The following is an 18,859-nucleotide window of genomic DNA, read 5'->3' on the forward strand; positions in this document are numbered from 1 at the left end:
TCATACTGCTGATCCATTTCATGCAATTTCTGTTGATTGTCAAGAGGCGAAATTTTTTCATTTTCCACCATACTAAGATCTTGGTCCTGCTGCAAATTTTCATGATTGTCTCTATGGGAATCCTCTAGGTTCTCTTCATGTTGCTGAAATGGATTCTCATACAAAGCCTCCATGATCTCAACATCCATAAAATTATCATCTTCATAATACTTCTCAAGGCTTTCAATAAAATTATGTACATGGCTACAACAGTTCTGAACTAAAATCAAAGATGGATATGATTCTTTATACTTTTCAAAGAACACGGTATGAAAATCCCTTAAACAATAAATTGAAGCAGATGGCAAACTTTCATACCAGAATCGGGCTTCATCTTCCAGAGTAGCCATAAACATTATCATCAAACAGTCCTCAGGAAAATTGATCTTTAACTTGCGAACATGCATATGAAATCTAATCAAATGTAAAGCAGCATCCTTCTTACCATCAGCGTTAAATGTGGGCAGATTCCTTGACCAATCTACCTTGGGCATCTTATTCGGAAAACCTGGAATGTGATCTCGGCTCAAGGGAGCATATCTTCTTGCAATCTGATCCATCTTGAGAAATCTCAAAGCTACTGATCTCTCTGCAATGAAGTCACCATGAAGCACAGGTTGCTGGATTCTTCAGTGAAAGGAGTCGCCAGTGAATGATTTCAGCCTTTCAAGTGTCTGATCGTTGTCCACTATCAACAATCAGATCTGAACTTGATATATGTACTGGGGTGAAATGCAAATGAAGTGGTCGTATTCACAAGCTCACGGAGATTGACTGAAGCAGCGTTTATCTACTAACGCTGATGTAAAACAAGAGCGTTTTCGAAGGCTTCTGACGTAACTTCAGGCTCCGTCTAAGACTTATGAAACAAACACATCAACACACAAAGGAATTTGTTCTCCCCAGTATGGTCGCCACTATGTTAGCGCTTGAGATTTCACCCTAGGCTGAGGAAGGTAAACCTTCAAGGCTACATCAAACCATTTCACCTCGTAGCTAGCCCTACGAGGTATGAGAAGGCTCTCTCGGGTCAGATTTGATAGATCTTTCAATAGGATTAGGCTGACCAATTAAGAATAAAGATTTTAGGCTAGTAAATTGATAAGGGGTTTGATTTGATGATTTGTGGGGGTTTTGGTGGCAATTGGTGGAAGTGCAATTCAAAGTGCGGGGATTGAGCACAGTTTTCACAGGGGTATCTAAGGGGCAAGGTAGGAATGAGTGCTGATGTCTTAATCTGAGATGGATGATCAGAGATGATAGAGGAGAAGCTAAAGAGGGCAAACACACAATTCGAATCCTCTCTAGACAGTAGAAAACATTAAAATTGAACAAACTAAAAAGCTGAGCATGTCAAAACATGAGTTCAAACTTTACCACTTCATCTGTCCAATTTAGAAGCATAAGAGAGATGTGAAACACATAAACAAACTTACAAGAACATGTAGAGAACACACCATCAACAATCAGATCCACAAGAATCCTCAAAGATGTCAGTAAAACCGTGGCTTTCCTTGCCTTCAATTGCAGAAATAGATGCACAATATACAATAAAGCTTCCTTACACAAGAGTCCAACCATCAAAATGAGAAGGAGAGAGCATAATATAGACCATCTAGACCATCTAACTCCTTTCCCCATCTCTAGGGGTCGAGCTCAGCTTTCTAGGAGCAGTTTGAACAAATTCTAAACTAAGAACTAGAAAATAGGCAGCCAAACAACTTGCCTCTATTACTTAGCTAACTCATCCATGCATTAATTTTTCACTTTTTACATCATGGAAGCTTCTAGAAGGGTAAAGAAAGATAAAATCTACCAAAGTGCCATGAAAATATTACATTTATTCATCATCTACAAGTAATAACAGTCAACCATAGTCAAAACAGTGTTTTTTGACCAAAAATGTGAATTCTGGCAAATTTGGAAGTTCTGGTCGCGCCCCTTTGCAGCTGTTTTTGAGTGGGTTCCACTGATCCAAATCAGGTGCAAGATGGCTCATTGGAAAGCTTGGTCTGTCTACTTTCCATTCCAAGTGGAATTTCTGAATTTGGTGTTGATTTGACCCCTCAAAAACCATTTCTCCCAAGGTCACTTTCTGCAACTCAAAAAGTGGGCAGAAAGTCATTTTTTTGATGTATTTTGAGCTTTTGGAGGCTCAAAACTCAAAATCAGGCTTCTCCCAAGTATTGGTAATTTTTCTTTTTGAATGCCCTTTCCAAAAATGCCAAGTTTTCAAAATTCCGAGCAGCCCTTCAAACTGGTCTCACCCGGGTGAGACCAGTTCTTGGGAAAAACCTGTAATTTTACCAAAAAATTCACAAATGACAAAATTTTCTCCAAATTTCTTGAAATTTGGGCTGGGAGTCCCCAATCAAGTACCATGCTCAGTCAAAGAGGCTTTGGCCAAAATTTGGAGTGGATCGGGCGTTTTCCTTTGTTTTTGTGCTTTGGCCAACCGTCCTTGGAGCACCTTCGTTTCGGCCAGTATTTTTGACATTTCTCTCAAACCATGACACCTGTGTAAAAAGTGAAAGAGGTTTTTCTTCCTTGGCATGTTGTGGACAAAAACCTCTCTCAGTTTTGCAAAATTCATCTTTGATTGCTCAGAAACAGCTTTTGAGTGAGACTTGTCCCGATGTGTGAAACAAGGGATTTTGTCGAAATAGAGCGAAATGAAGGGGATAGAGGGCTTCTAAATTCTTGGGGAAATTTTTGGGAGTGGGGAGGGATGTTAGGAAGCAGGGGAAAGTGGAATCTCAGAGATTGAGTGAGGGGAAGGGGTCGAAAAGGACAAAACACAGGCCAAACCTAGAAAATTGCCAAGTTGTAGCTAGAAACTAGGGTTTGTGCAAAAATGAGGAATTTGGCGGATGTAAGGGATGGGAAGTGTTTGATAAGGTACTTTAAGGATAGGGGAAGGTGTATGAACATCAGGAAACAAGTTTTGCCGGTAATTTGACCATCCAAGAGAAATTAGCTTTCAAAACCCTAGGAGAGGGAAATGAGCTTGCCTAGGCACAACTGAAGCATGAACATGGTGTAAAATGACCCATTAGACACTGACATGATAATGACAACCCTCTGAATGATGATAGGCTCAGCTGAATGATGACATAGGCTGACATTTGGGCAAACTTTGAAAAGAGTGAAAGCAAACCCTAGACCTAATACCTAGTGACCAAATTTTGCTTGAAGACTCACTGAAATGACAAAATTTGACCTTGACATTTCAAAATCACTATGTAAGAGCACATTTGATCACTGGAGGAAGGCTGTAAAGACTGACACTAACAGAATATAATAAGAAAAAGAAGTAAACTGTTATAAGCATAGAACATACCATAATTTAACAGTTTTAGAGCCCAAATCAAGCTCCTCCCATATGACTGATCCACCCTGGAAAGGAGTGAAGCAAGTTCTTTTAGTTTGAGAAGAGATTTTACTGAAAACCTCATGGATTATTAATCTATCCTGAGTGTGAAGAGTCTGTGTCTCATCTCATGTCCTTACTGCAAATCATTTGGCTGTTCTTGCTGTAGCATAGAAAGTATCCCCTTGGAAAGGGTTTTGTTGATTGCTGTTACTGATTTATTAAGAGAGTTTATGAAGGTTTGATCCATTTTTTCGCTGAAAAATAACAAATACATCAAGCTGATTTATACGTAGACCTTCACTTAACTCAGTAATGGTTGGACAACCATTCCTTATGTGCAACAAGAAAGACAACCAACTTTATGACCCGATGACATTATGCACACTACCAAACAAACTGAGAATTTACATCATGGTCTCAGACCTATAACACTTGCCATTTGTTTAAAGAGAGTTCCAACTTTACTTGTGATGAACCTATACTAATGCTGCAAGACCAATACATTACAGGGCTATTGAGTCACTTACACATTTCATACTCAGACATATTCTCCTGCTTAGAGAATGATGCAACCCTTACAGACCCTATTCTGGTCTACAGACCCTGTTTTCTAACAACAACAACCATAGACTCCCACTTCAACAATCAACAACTATAAGACTCAAGTGTGATACAAACAACTAATCCTGCTTACTCAATGATCACAATGCTTTGAAAGTATCTCAGCAACATATAGAATCAAACATGCAACATTCAACGAAAACAATGGCAGTAATACAACACCATGTGATGAAGTTTATCAATCAACATCATTGATATACGGTGCATAAGATGTTAACTTTTAAGCACAAGCATCCTCAACTTAGAAAAAATTGATGGAGAGTAACAGTCAATACATAAACCTGTGATCAGCAGCAATCCTTCGTCAATTGAAAATGATCTGATGGATTTTGTTCTCAAATGATGATAATCTGGATGTCTCTGCTACAGGTGAACAGGTGCTCAATGACAGTCACGTGCCTTTTAACTGTCTCGGTACCAACAAAGCTTGATTTGGAATTGCCTTCGGGCTTTTACCAACTCAACTTCTACAGGCATACAGAGATATGGTCCCAAAAGGAAATTCAGGTCCGAAGCATATTAGTGATTCCCTTACTCTGAATTTGCCGTCTTTTACCAGTGCATGGTTCAACAACAAATTACACGGATTTCGGCCACATAAAATTTATGCTCTCTTTGGCAGCTGCGATCTTATGCTGGGTAAATGAATGGGTTAGGAAAATATTGACAGTTACCCTTAAGCACACTAATGTTCTTCCATTCAAATTTCAAAACCACGATCCATAATTTGCTACATAAACAATCCCTCTTTTTTTTTGAATTGAAGGCGGCTCCAACAAATATGAATTTTCGACCTCTATCCTCCTGTTGACCACTACTGGTCAACTTCCCATGCGGTACACCCTCTTTTCTTGGCAGAAAGAGATAGCACCTGAACGACGTGTCCGTGCCAGCCTACAGTCATCAGCAGCTTGATCATTTCAATTGGAAACCCAGTCTGCATGTATGAATTGTAAATAATCTAAGCAGATCAGAGTCATGTATGTAAAATTGCCTAGGTGGACCTGATTTTCTATGATAATCTATGTCCCGGAAGGTTTTTTGTCTCACCGATCCATGGATCGGCAGAGTTTTCCTTCAAACCTGACCCCAAAGCCGGGATGGATTTTGTCATTAGAACTTTAGGAGAATCCTAGTGTGTTAATCTGTTGGATTATAGTTGTGTCGCAGAACTGGGTGATTTATGAGGGTCTGTATTAAGTGGGTTTGTCCCCTTGAGATGTAAATTGTAAAAAGTCATCATGAAATGTGTCTTGAGGGTTGAAAATGTTTCAAATCCCCTCGTGAGTCCTAAGTCCTAGGTCCTAGGTGATGTTCCCAAAGGCTTAGTTCGATGATCCATTTAAAAAATGAAATAAAATAATAAAATAAATAAAAATTAAGAAATTTAAAAAATAAAATAAATAATAAAAAATTTAAAAATTTAATAAAATAAATAATAAAAAATTTAAAAATTTAATAAAAAATAATAAAAAATTTAAAAATTTAAAAATTTAAAAAATGAAATAAATAAAAAATAATAAAAAATTTTAAAAAATTTAAAAATTTTAAAAATAATAATAAAATAATAAATAATAAGAAATTTAAAAAATTTTAAAAATAATTGAATAAATCGACGGATGAGATCAAGAGATGTCTTGATCTTCATCAACGGTCGAGATCATTTCTACATGGATCATTCGAACTAGCCGTTGGGATAATTTCCTTTATATAGGGTGATAGGAGTCATTTCAGATTCATTGGGTCTGTGAGTCTGATACTGAAAAAGCTCTCTTGTAATCTGATTTCTGGTTAATAAAAGAAGACTTTGGGGTCCATATCTTGCTGGTGTTACTCTCTTAAAATGCTGTGAGATTGTTTCATTTTCTGCATATGTTATTTTCAGCCGTTAATAATAGCTTTTCGTAGAGTATTGTGAGCACAGGTATCTTGTTCACTTGCTGGGGTTTGGGTGCTGTTAGGGTTTCTGAAGTAATGGCAGATATCTCCATTACTTCCTGAGATCTAGCAACATTTTGCCCTCTTGATTGACAGTTGTTTCGAGCTGTGCAGAAAACATCGTTGAAGGAAATTTTGGGGGCGTTCGGGGAAGTTCTCGGCTGAACCAGCCAACTCCCGCAAGCATTTTGTGTTGAGCCCAGTCGGATTTGATCCTGGGTCTATCATTCGGTTAATTTTTCTAAGTTTGCATGAGAGATCTTCTGATGTTCTTCACAGTGACAGTCTGAAATTTTTTTTTTCTTTCAAATATCTTCCGTGCTTATTGCCAGATCTGGCTATTAAAGAGCCAAAATCTGTAAATTATCAGCTGACTTAGGGTTTCAAAATTTTCTGATTTAGGGTTTTAAAATTTTGCTCATATACAGATTTTTTTAATTATGGTTTTCAGTGAATTTGTCCTTTTCAGGTTGCCAGAGACAATGACATGAAACTGTGATCAGCAAATCCAAGAAACCTCTGGACCGCATGCCTTTCGATACTACGCAGTCTGGCTGAACCTCATATACACGCATTGCTTGGTATATTCTTGAAATATTGCTACCAGACTTTCAGTGTGAGGATCAACCTACAGACTTTGTGAACGTTTCCATTCACCTTCACGTTAAGCTTTTCCTTTACGCTGTCATAAAGCTGAAACGCAAGCCCGTTGTATTGCAATTATTTGATTTGAATGGAATAAGCGATTAAGGGCAATAGACAACGTCATCCAACTGGGCAGAAACCCTTGAATCGATCCACAATCACCGCACGTTTCGGATCCTCTGCGTATTGTCTTCAGAAAATCTGCGTATTGTTCCTCAGACACTGGTATCAAATCCGCATTTAGCTACCCGTCAAAGATTTCAAGCCAAGTAATAAACGGACCAGGCTGCTTCATCCATCGATTTGCTCCACAGTGACCTGCGTGCAGACAAACAAAACTGTTACATTTCCCTCAATCTCTGAAATCCGCAGGTAAAGCCGATCCACGCACAGGTAATATTTTAGCTGATTTCATTTGTTGTGTTCGGTTTTTCCTTCGTTTCCTTCAGCTGCCATCGTATTGCCCATCGATTCCGCACAGCCATTCACGTTTTTTCCCTCAGTTCTTTAGATTTAGGGTTTTAGTCATAGTTTCGATTTCTTTAGACGCTGAATGTTCTGTTGATAAGCTTGGCGTAGGGTAGCGTATAGTTCGTAGTCATTGGGATTTAGATTTGTTTAGATTTTTCTTTTTTAGTCCTTAGTTTAGATTCATGTAAATTCGATTTTAAATTATTGCCTTCTAGTTTAGCTTAGGGTTTGTTTAATTATATTTTAAAAGAAAATTAAAGAGCTTTAAGCTTAGATTAGCTATAGTTTTAGTTTTAGATTTTAATTTTAATAGTTTAGTTTATATTTATTTTGTTAGTTTTTTTTAATAGTTTAGCCTTAGTTTTATTTCTTATTTTAAAGAGTTTAGATTTAGGTTCTTTTAGATTTAGATATATATAAAAAATAAAAAAAATAAAAAATAATAAAAAATAAATAAATAAATAAAAAAAAAAAAAATTGTTGTGGAATTTTTTCTTTGTCAGATCCAGTTATTTTTCGGGAATTATTATTTTTCACGCTGAGATCTGAGTTTTTCAAGTCGAGATGCGAAGTTGAAATATGATTGTTGTTCATGGTGCATGTTTCTATATCATTTAACAAGTAATCGTTTTTATAATCATCTCTTAAGGCACTGGTCTGCTTCATTAATTAAATCCATCAAGTGCTTTTATATCGTATCTCGTGTCTCCCAACCAACTGGTCGACAGTTGGTCTTCATCATCCCACAGGGACTACCCCCCTTAGCCGCGGGAGACAGGCTTAAACGGAGGGATCGGGGATCAGAGTGACAGCCCCCGGTCTGAGCGTTGTCGTGTCAATTTGCGCGACAACACCTCCTACAATCGATCCCTCGTGGCTCAGCTTGTCACTCACATTTGCAATTAAACAAATCAGTGCCCCCAGCGATCCACGGACAATCAGTTTTGATTCTATGTCGATATGGTGGCGTATGCTGAATTTAATTTCCAAGATGAAGCTTCACGGATACATACGTCGTCAGCGTAGTTGACCCTATGGCCACTCCCAGCTAATATTGCAACAATCGGCTTGGTTTGTGAAATATGCAACCACCCTGGATGATAATCATGATATTCTTTGTCGAGGTAGAAAGACCGTTATCCTTGCGTCGACAAAACCTGGCTTATCCCAGCTTGCGCTCTCAGTCAACCACACACAATTCCCTCTAATCGCACCCATGCTCTGTCAGCTACCTCCTCAATTGACTCATGCAATACAAACAACAATAATATGGCTTGGTGTCGGCACGTTACAGTAATGGTGCGACCCTTCGTTCTGCTCCTCGATTGGTGGCTCCATTGTTAATGGTGCGGCCACCTCAACCAGTGCCACCTGACTATTTCACCACCACGCTTACAAATATGCCACGATACTTGTCGCCGATCTCTACCCTGATTGTCGCTATAACTACACCCAGCTCACCTCCAACGTGCCCACGCAGCTACGAACATACGGATCTTCCCAACAATAACATGACAGTTGGCCTAGCGAAGTCATGAAGTTGCGATTTCGACCCAGAGTGACAATTGCTCTATTTCTCCACGTTGAATGCTCACTGCAGCTACTCACCACTGTTGTTTTTTTATTGGCTCATGCAATATAAGAGTTTTCCATTTACTGTAGGTGAAATCGTGCAGTCTTCCAACAATACAACGACTCCTCAGTTAATGTTGCATAGACGTCTGGCCACTCATCGTGATTTTGCTTCCCTTCTATTGACTGCGACCATTTTGCAAATGCTGCCCCAGTTTCTCACTAATCAACCTTCGATAGCAATGACTGCATATCATTGAAAATTGGTGGTGTGTGCCTTTGGTTTTTTCCTTGCACGACCTCGTTCCTGTTGCTTCGAGTTACTTCACTCAGTCTGCATTTGAGAACGTGAGCTCGATCAACTTAGTATAGAGATTCACTTATACGATGCTGTCACGACTGCCCACATCCGCCAATGAGAAGTATTATTTGATCGGCTTGAAGCTCTATCTCAGTGCAATTCCTTCACCATTGTAATTTGCCGGAGGCTAGTCATCAACAACAATAAATTCGCGCGACTCAGTTGGCCAGCTCTGGATCCCACGCGGTCTCCACAATGGCCGTGTCAAAGATGTTGATTTTGGGTAGAATCGGATGTTCTCTAGCTCTGAAATTTTGTGGAGGGGCTAGAACACATGAGATCTCCAGAACCCGAAAATCGTTTGGAGAAATTCCACCAGGATGAGGAGCTATTAAAATAATTAATATTTTTAATGAGTTCTTAAATCTAAACTTAGGAAAATAAAAATATTAATGTGTATTAATAAAAATATGGGTGAGAAGGTTCTAAGTGACGAGGATCCAGCCTGTTTTAATCTTAGCCATTGATTAGAGATTGGATCACGACTGTTGATTCATTAACAAGAAAAGTATAAGAGGAGGCTTGAGGGCTAGTTGCAGATACACCAAGAGATCAAAGAGTTCGATTTTTCTGGGGCGTGGTTTGCTAAGAAAGTCGAGCTAAGTGATCTGAGTTGCAGTGAGAGGGGCAGTTCAACAGAGGGAATTCAATCCAAGGTCGAGGATACATAACAAAGAGGTAGAGCAGCAGCAGGAGAGACAACACAGCTCCAGACAGGGAGATGCAGAAGCTAGAGGGGCTGGCGCAGACCCTTAGAGGCAACGCTGGGGTTATTTGTGGGGCAGAGAGAGCAGCAGTTCAACGTATCGACTTCTGAGCAAGGGAGGCTCACTGGGAGGGTGACACAACTCCTAGAGGAGGTGATGCAGTTCCAGCGTAGAGCTTGGAGCATCCATCGCTATCCAGCACTGGGAACAACAATTGTCATATGCGGCGTTTGATCATCATCATCCAATTGCTGGAATTGTCAAAATATCTGTCTCTGGATAGAGGTATTTCTGCCAGGGTTATTCTTTGTTGGGTGAGCCGGATTTGGCACCCTAGTTGTATTCAAAAATCTGCTTAATAATACAAACCCTCTATATGCTGCACCGGTTTTCCCGCATTGGGTTTTTCTGGGGACGATTGTCCAAAAATAATGGTGTCCCTTGTGTGATTGTCTCATTTTATTTCAGTTCATGATCTGTATGTATGTGTAGTCTGCAATAGTGTTTTCATTGCTGTTTAAATATTTAAATAACTTGTTGAATGTAAATAACAAGGAGGAGATGATAAACCAGTGATTGCAGTAGGATTTTTGATGTGTAGATTAAGAAATTCTCACATGGTATCAGAGCATGGCAGATCATAGGAGACTGAAGACACCAGCCGAGAACATCCAGAGAATTTGCTGCAAGAGAAGCAGTTGTACCGAGTGACAACGTTGTTTCAAAGGCAAAGGAGCAGCTGCAGGAGTGACATAGAGGCTCACTCAGTGCTCGCGTTAGCATTTCGAGTCCGCAGAGGGTGACACAGAGCCAGAGAGAAGCCCACGCAGTGACTGCATTAGCTCTCTAGGCCAGCGTAGAGCCTGAGAGGCTCAATTTTGTCAGTTGTCGGGGCTAGAGAAGCATTGCAGATTCGATCAGAGGAGCTGGTGGGATGTTGTTTCTATTGGTGCAGAATAATGTCTATGGAGACAGAGCCGAGGTAGGGGGAGTCACTGCCTTGACAAATTTCTAACCAAAGAAATCTAGATCCGGGTTGCAACAGCAAAGGAGGATCGGATAGGAAGTGATTCGATAGTTGGCAGGAGGATTTCCGTGAAGGAAATCAGGACTCAGAGGGAGTCTAGAGGAGCTTGTTCCTTAGAGGATTTCTAGCGCCAAAGAAATCCAGATCCAAGTCTTGCTAGATTGACAACAGGAGAGGGAGAAGAGAACCAATCCTATTTTTTAGCAGAGATGGCAATGAATGGGTTGAGGGATCAGGACAGATTGGATGGAGCATCCAATTTTGTCATCTGGAAGGCCAGGATCTTGACAATCCTAGACAAACATCGCATCAAGGACTATGCCTTGAAGGTAGTTGTTGAACCGGTCGACGCTGATCCGTTGAAGAAGTACGAGGAGGCCCAGGCTAAGGCCAAGTGCATGATCCTAGACGGGGTCAAAGATCATGTAGTACCACACATTGCTGAGAAGAACACAACAAGGGAGATGTGGGAGGCGCTGACCACCTTGTATCAGGGATCTTCTGTCCAACGGAAGATGCTATTAGAAAATCAGCTGAGATAGTACTAGATGCAGAAGGGAGAAGAGATTGATCCCTTCCTTCTCAGGTTGCAAGGGATTCGTGACCAGTTGACTTCTATGGGGTCTACACCAGATCTCGAGTTCATGGTCAGGACTGACCTGAATGCAGTCACCGAGGATTGGGAGACCTTTGTCGAAACTATCTTGGGCAGAGCGACTCTCCCCTGTTGGGAGGATATGTGGGCAGCTCTTCGACAAGAAGAGCTCAGGAGGATGACGAAGATAGAGTGTAGCGACAAAGGAGCCCGAGTCAAGAAGGAGGAGGAGGAGGATGTAGCTCTCGCATCGTCGGGACAACAAGTGCAGCAAAAGAGGAAGAAGAAGGACATCACCAAGGTCAGATGCTTCAACTGTGGGGAACTGGGACATTATGCCACTCAGTGCCCTCGGAAGAAGGGCAAGGGGGAAGCTTCTGAATCGAAGGCTGCTCCAGCGAAAGCGGACAAGGAAGGCAAGGATGACGATTATGCCATGAGTGTTCATGGACCTCTGGAGAAGAGGTGGGGTGACATTGAGTTGTAGTCGGGAGGACTACACGAAGGGCAGGATCCTTGAGGTGCCCAAACTCTTGGATCACATACGGCTACGAGAGCCCTTAACGATAGTAGCATAATGACGGGTGTCGGTTGGAGTGAGGTGTGATGGAGCGACAGTGGCATTGCTAGAGTGCTAAAGTCTGAGGCAACGCAGTGGATGTTGTAGCAGTGTGAGAGGCACAAAGCAGTTTGGAGCAGCGCAGTAGCAATAGAGGGTCAACATAGATTAGCAGTAGAGGTAGCTTTAGCATCACGAGGCATCCATAGTGACCAGCATGTCAGTGTTTGGGTGAATTTTCAGTTACTTACTTCTCAGTAACTGAGTTGCAGTGCAACAGTTAGTAGTGTCAGTGTTATGGGCAACATTGATTATTTGGGATAGCATCGGATGTGCTCTAGCCATGGAAATTGGTGGAGAAGCTAAAGAACATGAGATCTCCAAGACCTATAAATGGTTTGGGCAGATTCTACTCGGTTAAGGAGATATTAAAATAATTAATATTTTTATTGGAGTTCCTAAGTCTAAACTTAGGAAAAATAAAATATTAATGGGTATGAATATAAAACTGGGTCAGAAGGTTCTAAATGACATGGATCAAGCCAAATCTAATCTTAGTCGTTGATTAGAGATGTATTCTTGGCCGTTGAAGGACCAACAAGAAAAGTATAAGGGGAGGCTTGAGGGTCAGGTTTCGAATACACCAGAGTGATCAGTCATTCGATTTTCTTGAGCGGGGTTTGTTAAGAGAAATCGAATTAGTGATCAGAGTTGCATCGAGAGGCAGTGGGTACAAGGCAAAGACACAGAGATAGTGCCGAAAGTCTAGTGCAAAGGCAGAGAGGCAGACGCTGAGCCAAAGGGAGCCACACAGAGGCAGAAGAGACTACGGAGAGGCCAGAAGGGCCTGCGTCATCCACGCAGAGGCTGCAGGAGTGACGCAGAGGGCCATAGAGGCTGCGCAGTGCCTCAGAGGGTTGATGCAGAGGGTTCTGTGCTGACACCGAGGCCAGGAGGGCTGACGCTGATCTTTAGATTATGTTGGAGAGGGTTTCGTGGGGCAGACTTTTCGAATATCTACTTCCGAATAGAGAGGTATTACTGCCGGATTATTTTCTCTGTCGGGTGAGCCAGTTTGGCACCCAGTTGTACTCAGAAAGACTGCATAATAATATAACCCTCAGAATTGCTGCACCGGTTTTCCCAAGTTGGGTTTTTCCGGGGACGATTGTCCAAAAATAACGGTGTCACTTGTGTGTTTGTCTATTTCTTTCAGTTGTTGATCTGTAGATGGTTGAGACTATATTGTGTTTATTTCAGTGTTTATATGAGTAAATAACTTGTTAGTAATTAAACAAGTAGGAGAAATAAACCAGAGAATATAGATAAAATTTCTAACGGGTAATACTTAGAAATTTCAACAAGCATGAGGCAACATTTTGAGAGGGAGCTGCAATACAGTTGCAACAGTGGCAAAGGCAGTGTCATGGGCAGCAGTATAGGAAGTAGCAATGCAGTGGATGAAGGGCAGCAGGCCAAGCATCAACAACGCAAAGGACTGATGCAGTGGATCAGTGTAGTACTTATGTTGAGAACTGTTACTAGGGCACATTCCTCGCTAAGAAGAGGGAGTGTTGATTTTGGGTAGCATCAAATGTGCTCTAGCTTTGAAATTTTTTGGAGGGGCTAGAACACATGAGATCTCCAGAACCCAAAAATCTTTTGGAGAAATTCCACTCGAATGAGGAGTTATTAAAATAATTAATATTTTTAATGAGTTCCTAAGTATAAACTTAGGAAAATAAAAATATTAATGTGTATTAATAAAAATATGGGTGAGAAGGTGCTAATTGACGAGGATCAAGCCTGTTTTAATCTTAGCCGTTGATTAGAGATTAGATCACGACCATTGATTCATCAACAAGAAAAGTATAAGAGGAGGCTTAAGGGTCAGTTGGAGATCAAAGAGTTCGATTTTTTTGGGGCGTGGTTTGCTGAGAAAGTCAAGCTAAGTGATCTGAGTTGCAGTGAGAGGGGCAGTTCAACAGAGGGACTTCAGTCCAAGGCCGAGGATACATAGTAGAGAGGGAGGCAGTGGCAGGAGAGACAACGCAACTCTAGAGAGGGAGACGCAGAAGCTAGAGGGGCTAACGCAAACCCTTAGAGGCAGCGCTGGGGTTTTTTGCGGGGCAGAGAGAGCAACAGTTCAGCATATCGACTTCTGAGCAAGGGAGGCTCACTGGGAGGGTGATGCAACTCCTAGAGCAGGTGACGCAATTCCAGCGCAGAGCTTGGAGCATCCATCACTGGGCAGCACTGGGAACAACAATTGTCATCTGTGGGGTTTGATCATCCAGTTGCTGGAATTTATAAAATATTTGTCTCCGGATAGAGGTACTTCTGCCAGGGTTATTCTCTGTTGGGTGAGCCAGATTTGGCACCCTAGTTGTATTCAGAAATCTGCTTAATAATACAAACCCTCTATATGTTGCACTGGTTTTCCTGCATTGGGTTTTTCTGGGGATGATTGTCCAAAAATAATGGTGTCCCTTGTGTGATTGTCTCAGTTTATTTCAGTTCATGATCTATATGTATGTATAGTCTGCAATAGTGTTTTCATTGTTGTTTAAATATTTAAATAACTTGTTGAATGTAAAGAACAAGTAGGAGATGATAAACCAGTGATTGCAGTGGGAATTTTGATGTGTAGATTCAAAAATTTTCACAAAAGATGGTCCACTTTCAAACAAATCAACCAACCTTGACAATAGATGTATAATCGGCTCGCTACGAGTGGTGACTTAGATTATATATAATTCGAAAATAATGCAAGCCCACGAACTTGATCCCGTAATTTTGATAACTTCTTGCCTAGCCACGATAACAGTTTTGACTCCTCCAACAACTGATAAATCTAGCCTGACAAATTTTACAAAAAACCCTCAAGCTGGCAAGAAAACCAGCTCTGATACCACTGTGATATCCTCAATGGAATATTTTGCTAATTTTGCAGAAATCCAAAAATTCTTCATAAAATAACATTCAATTAATAGAAGATTGTAATGTAAAATATAATAGATAGAATACTGCGACCCAATAACACCATAAAGAGGAAATTTCTCAGCTTTTATTATAATGGGTAAACCGAGGTTACATGCACATACAATCAAAATATATGAGATGAAAAGCTGGCCTCCAAGATAATTTTCTGCACTGCTATGCTGGCCCTCCAAACTGAACTGAACTATATTGTTGAGCTCTCCTGTGAATTCTAGATGAATTCACCTAGGGGAGATGGGTACTTGCTCAATCTCACTGAATCACCTGAGGGTTTCTGTCCTGGGGCTGCCAATGAAGTAGAGAACTGGGTTCTCAACCACTCATACAAGAAGCAATATCAAATCCAAGATGTCCTCCAATGGCCTCCTCCTCCTCTTTTTATAGATCTGATGGACCCCTCTAGAAGCTCCTATTTTATTATTATTTTAATCATTCACCACATTTCCCTTAATTAAATTATTCTTTTTAATGTGGGAAAAGGGTAAATTGGCCACCATGCCTTCTCAAGCCACCGAAAATCACTTCTATCCATCCCATCATGTAGATCCTTTCGTCCCGGTTCCAAAGAGCTATTAGATTAAGGTGTTCTGCCAAGTATTCCTCCCAAAATGCCACCTTGAGCGTAATTAATTGAGTCAGGGCCATTAATTACTCATTTTTTTGAAAGTTGTCGGAATGCAACAGAACGAAAGACAAACTGTGCGGATGATGGAATATACCAAGTGAATGCCATCGGACCTCATAAAAACTCCTCAAAACCCCATGAAACACCTCCAGAAGTCCCTAGGCCCGCTGATGAAGTGAACCTGCCCCTGTGACCTGTCTGCCCCAGCCCTGAAAGTCCATCCTAACCCTGTCATGAGGAACACTAGAAAAATGAACATTACAGTTCAGTAGGATTTAGTATCGCTTTTGATCTATCATTTTTATTTGACATCCAATACATCATATATATCAATGCTTTCTTCATATTTATGTGCCAATAAGTTTAGTTGATGTTGTTTTGCTTTATATGTTTAAAAATCTGAAAAAAAGGATATATTTTGCATTTGCCTCGTTTTTTGAATTTCGCCTATTTTTTTGAAATGATGTTTTCTAGACCCTTTCCAACTTTTTGTCGATGCCGACTTTTTTAACACCTGGTTCTCATGAATATCTCTTGTGTCCCTCTCATGTTAATTTAAGTCATGTGAATACACATACCATATTTAACACCATTTCCCTTGTGATTATTCTAAACTTGCACCCCTGTGGAAATCCATGTTCAACTTAAAGATTTTTATTTTATGTCATTAGTTTCCAGTGAATTGAGTAATGTCAAGAGGATGTGAAAATCACTAATTGAATTACTTCTGATTTGTATGTTTTGTTCATGCATTTAATAGAAGATGGTCATATTTATGTTGATTGTCTGAAGGTAATGATTCTTGAATATATTATGGCAGATCAGGCTTTTTTCGAGTTAAAATTTAAGAATTAATGATGTTGATATTTAATATCTATTATGTTTTATGTTTTTCTGATATACTGTGCTCTGGATTTTATGGGCAGTCAATGCAACGTGAGCAGCCTGCATGGATTGGCTACTTGTATGCAGCATCAATCTTTCTAGGAGTGGTATTGACTCTCTCTTTCTCAATTCAAGTTGTAGACATGTCTGTGTGAATGGTTTTGAGGTGCGTTTGCTTTTAGTGGTAGAGTGCAGAAAGAGAGCTGAATTCAATTTTAGAAATCAGCGAGATTGTGTTGCTCATAACTGAATTGAATTATAAACACGAGTAAGATTGACTGGCTTACAACATCATCAATATTGAAATTTGACACCCATGAAACTGTTTGAGTCATATTGTTTTTAGGGTCAGTTAAATTTGTTAGATTTCTAATGTTTCATAAAAAGTTATGGAATGGATAGGCAACATCTCCAATGAAGTGTGTTGAAAGATAAAAATAAAAAGAAATGATAAACGTAAGTACTGCGTAGGCCTTTTAGAAATTGTTTGTAGTTTAAGTGATCTAAATTCTGCTTTTGTTGTTGTACAGTGTCTGGTAGAGTTTTTTGAACATGTATTCTAGCTCACAGAAATGACTATGAGTCTTATGGACATTGGATGCTACAGATTACATTTTTATTAATTACTGAAAATCGGCAGATGCTCGTGTTCACCTTATTGTGTCAGAACTAACTGCAGAGTTTATTATGTTACCTCCATTGATGCACTATAATGACTAATGCAAGGTGCTATACATATTTCTTGGATCACTTTCTTGTCATGTACAGGAGAGAATATATATTTGTTTGTAATCCTAACTCACAATTCTGTGCAGTTCCTTGGTGCACTATCAGAAGCACAGTACTACCAGAATGTTATGCGTGTTGCTTTCCGTATCAGGGCAACCTTGGTATACTACTTTTATTTGAACTATTCAATGCATTTTTCCAATATCTGTTTGTGTTGTAAATTTGACCATTTTACTGAATTCATGCCATGATTGGCATGTGCATCTGATATAGGTTGCTGCTGTATTTCGAAAAACATTGAGGTTGACACATGAAGGCCACAAGAAATTTGCTTCTGGAAGAATAACCAACATGATGGCTCAAGATGCTGGAGCTCTCCTGGTGCGTTAATATATATATTTCCTGAAAACATTTATTGCTTACCATTTGTGTTATTTCAAACTCTGGAGAGGGAATAATTGCATGTTTTTATTCCATTGTACATAAGCCCAACAGGTTTTACGTTTAACAGGTATTATTTGGTTAAACTTTTCTCAATGGGTTAGAGAAATGTTGTTGCCAGGGCCCTTCAAGGGATTTCTTCAAGGAAATTCTTGTATCATTCAAATTTTGCATATTAGATTGTAAAAAAAGTATGAGGTGATATGGAGGGCAAAACAAATTAGACATGTTGTGTGAGTGGGGGACCAAAGAAATGGGTAACCTAAACTAAAAGACCCAAGTACATGTTGGAAAATGCAAAGTGGAAGCTATTAATTCTTAATTTCCTTACTCTTAATACTTGCTTATGAACTTAGTTAATCTTCTTATGTTCTTTAGTTAGATCTTTTCATCAAACAAATATCAAGAACGAAACAGCAACAACAGAGGACACAGAAATTAGGCTCTCAGCCAGGAAAATCCCTCCAAGGGGAAAACCCAGAAAACTCTTCTCTTCTTATAAAATCTGCTTCAATTGAAACACAAAGACCCAAACCCTAGACCAAGTCTTTTTCCAAGTACCAAGTCATCCCTTCTTGAAATCCTTCCTTGGTTCTGTACTGTTGACCATGTACATGTCAACAATTCCAAGAAGCAAAGCACAAGGCAGTGGACACAATTTTTCAAGATCATTGTCATCATTGAACTTCAATTTCATCATTGTAATCCCAAATTTTGCAATTTTTTTTGTAAATGATTCTTGTATGACTAGTAAGCCATGTAAGAACACTTAGGTAAGCTTATGATTCTTTTCAACGGGTTTCATCCTAGGGAGTTTTTTAACCTCACCAAATTATGTGTGTTTCTAAACACGGATAATTGACCGAGTTTTTCTCCCAGATATACCCCAAAGCTAGGGTGGAACTCATTGACGAGGTCTTAGGTGAGTCCTAGTGTTTATCGACTTTATGTATTTTTCATACTAGATCATGTGTCTTGTTGTAGAATTCGGTAAAGTCTTGAGGGTCTATGTCAAATGTGTATTTCCCCTTCTAAGTGTTGATATTGTAATATTTTGATGTATAAGTGTCTCTAGGAATAATTTAGTGCATGGTTACTCATATTTAGACATCATGGCTAAATTAATTTTTAGATCCACTTAGAGGGTGGAAAAATATTAATTCCCCTCTTTAATCTTTTAATTGTTTTTTCTAGAATAAAAATGAAATAATTAGCCAGAAAAGTAATTAAATTTGAGTAAAAAATTGATTTGAGAGAAATTAAATTCTCTT

General features: G+C 39.7%; 1 protein-coding gene across 1 annotated transcript in view; it reads left to right on the forward strand.

Annotated features, from left to right (window-relative positions):
* The window catches only part of LOC149225392 (ABC transporter C family member 2-like), a 620,963-nt gene that overhangs the window by 255,645 nt on the left and 346,459 nt on the right, over positions 1 to 18,859 (forward strand). The window contains exons 7-9 of the mRNA XM_089377080.1: positions 16,460 to 16,525; positions 17,234 to 17,308; positions 17,421 to 17,528. Of these exons, the coding sequence (XP_089233206.1) occupies positions 16,460 to 16,525; positions 17,234 to 17,308; positions 17,421 to 17,528 (249 nt within the window). The remainder of the gene's footprint in view (positions 1 to 16,459; positions 16,526 to 17,233; positions 17,309 to 17,420; positions 17,529 to 18,859) is intronic.

This window comes from Pinus tabuliformis, chromosome J, assembly GCF_031772625.1.
Source record: "Pinus tabuliformis cultivar Carrire ecotype Pingquan chromosome J, CPIR1, whole genome shotgun sequence".
Taxonomy (NCBI): Eukaryota; Viridiplantae; Streptophyta; class Pinopsida; order Pinales; family Pinaceae; genus Pinus; species Pinus tabuliformis.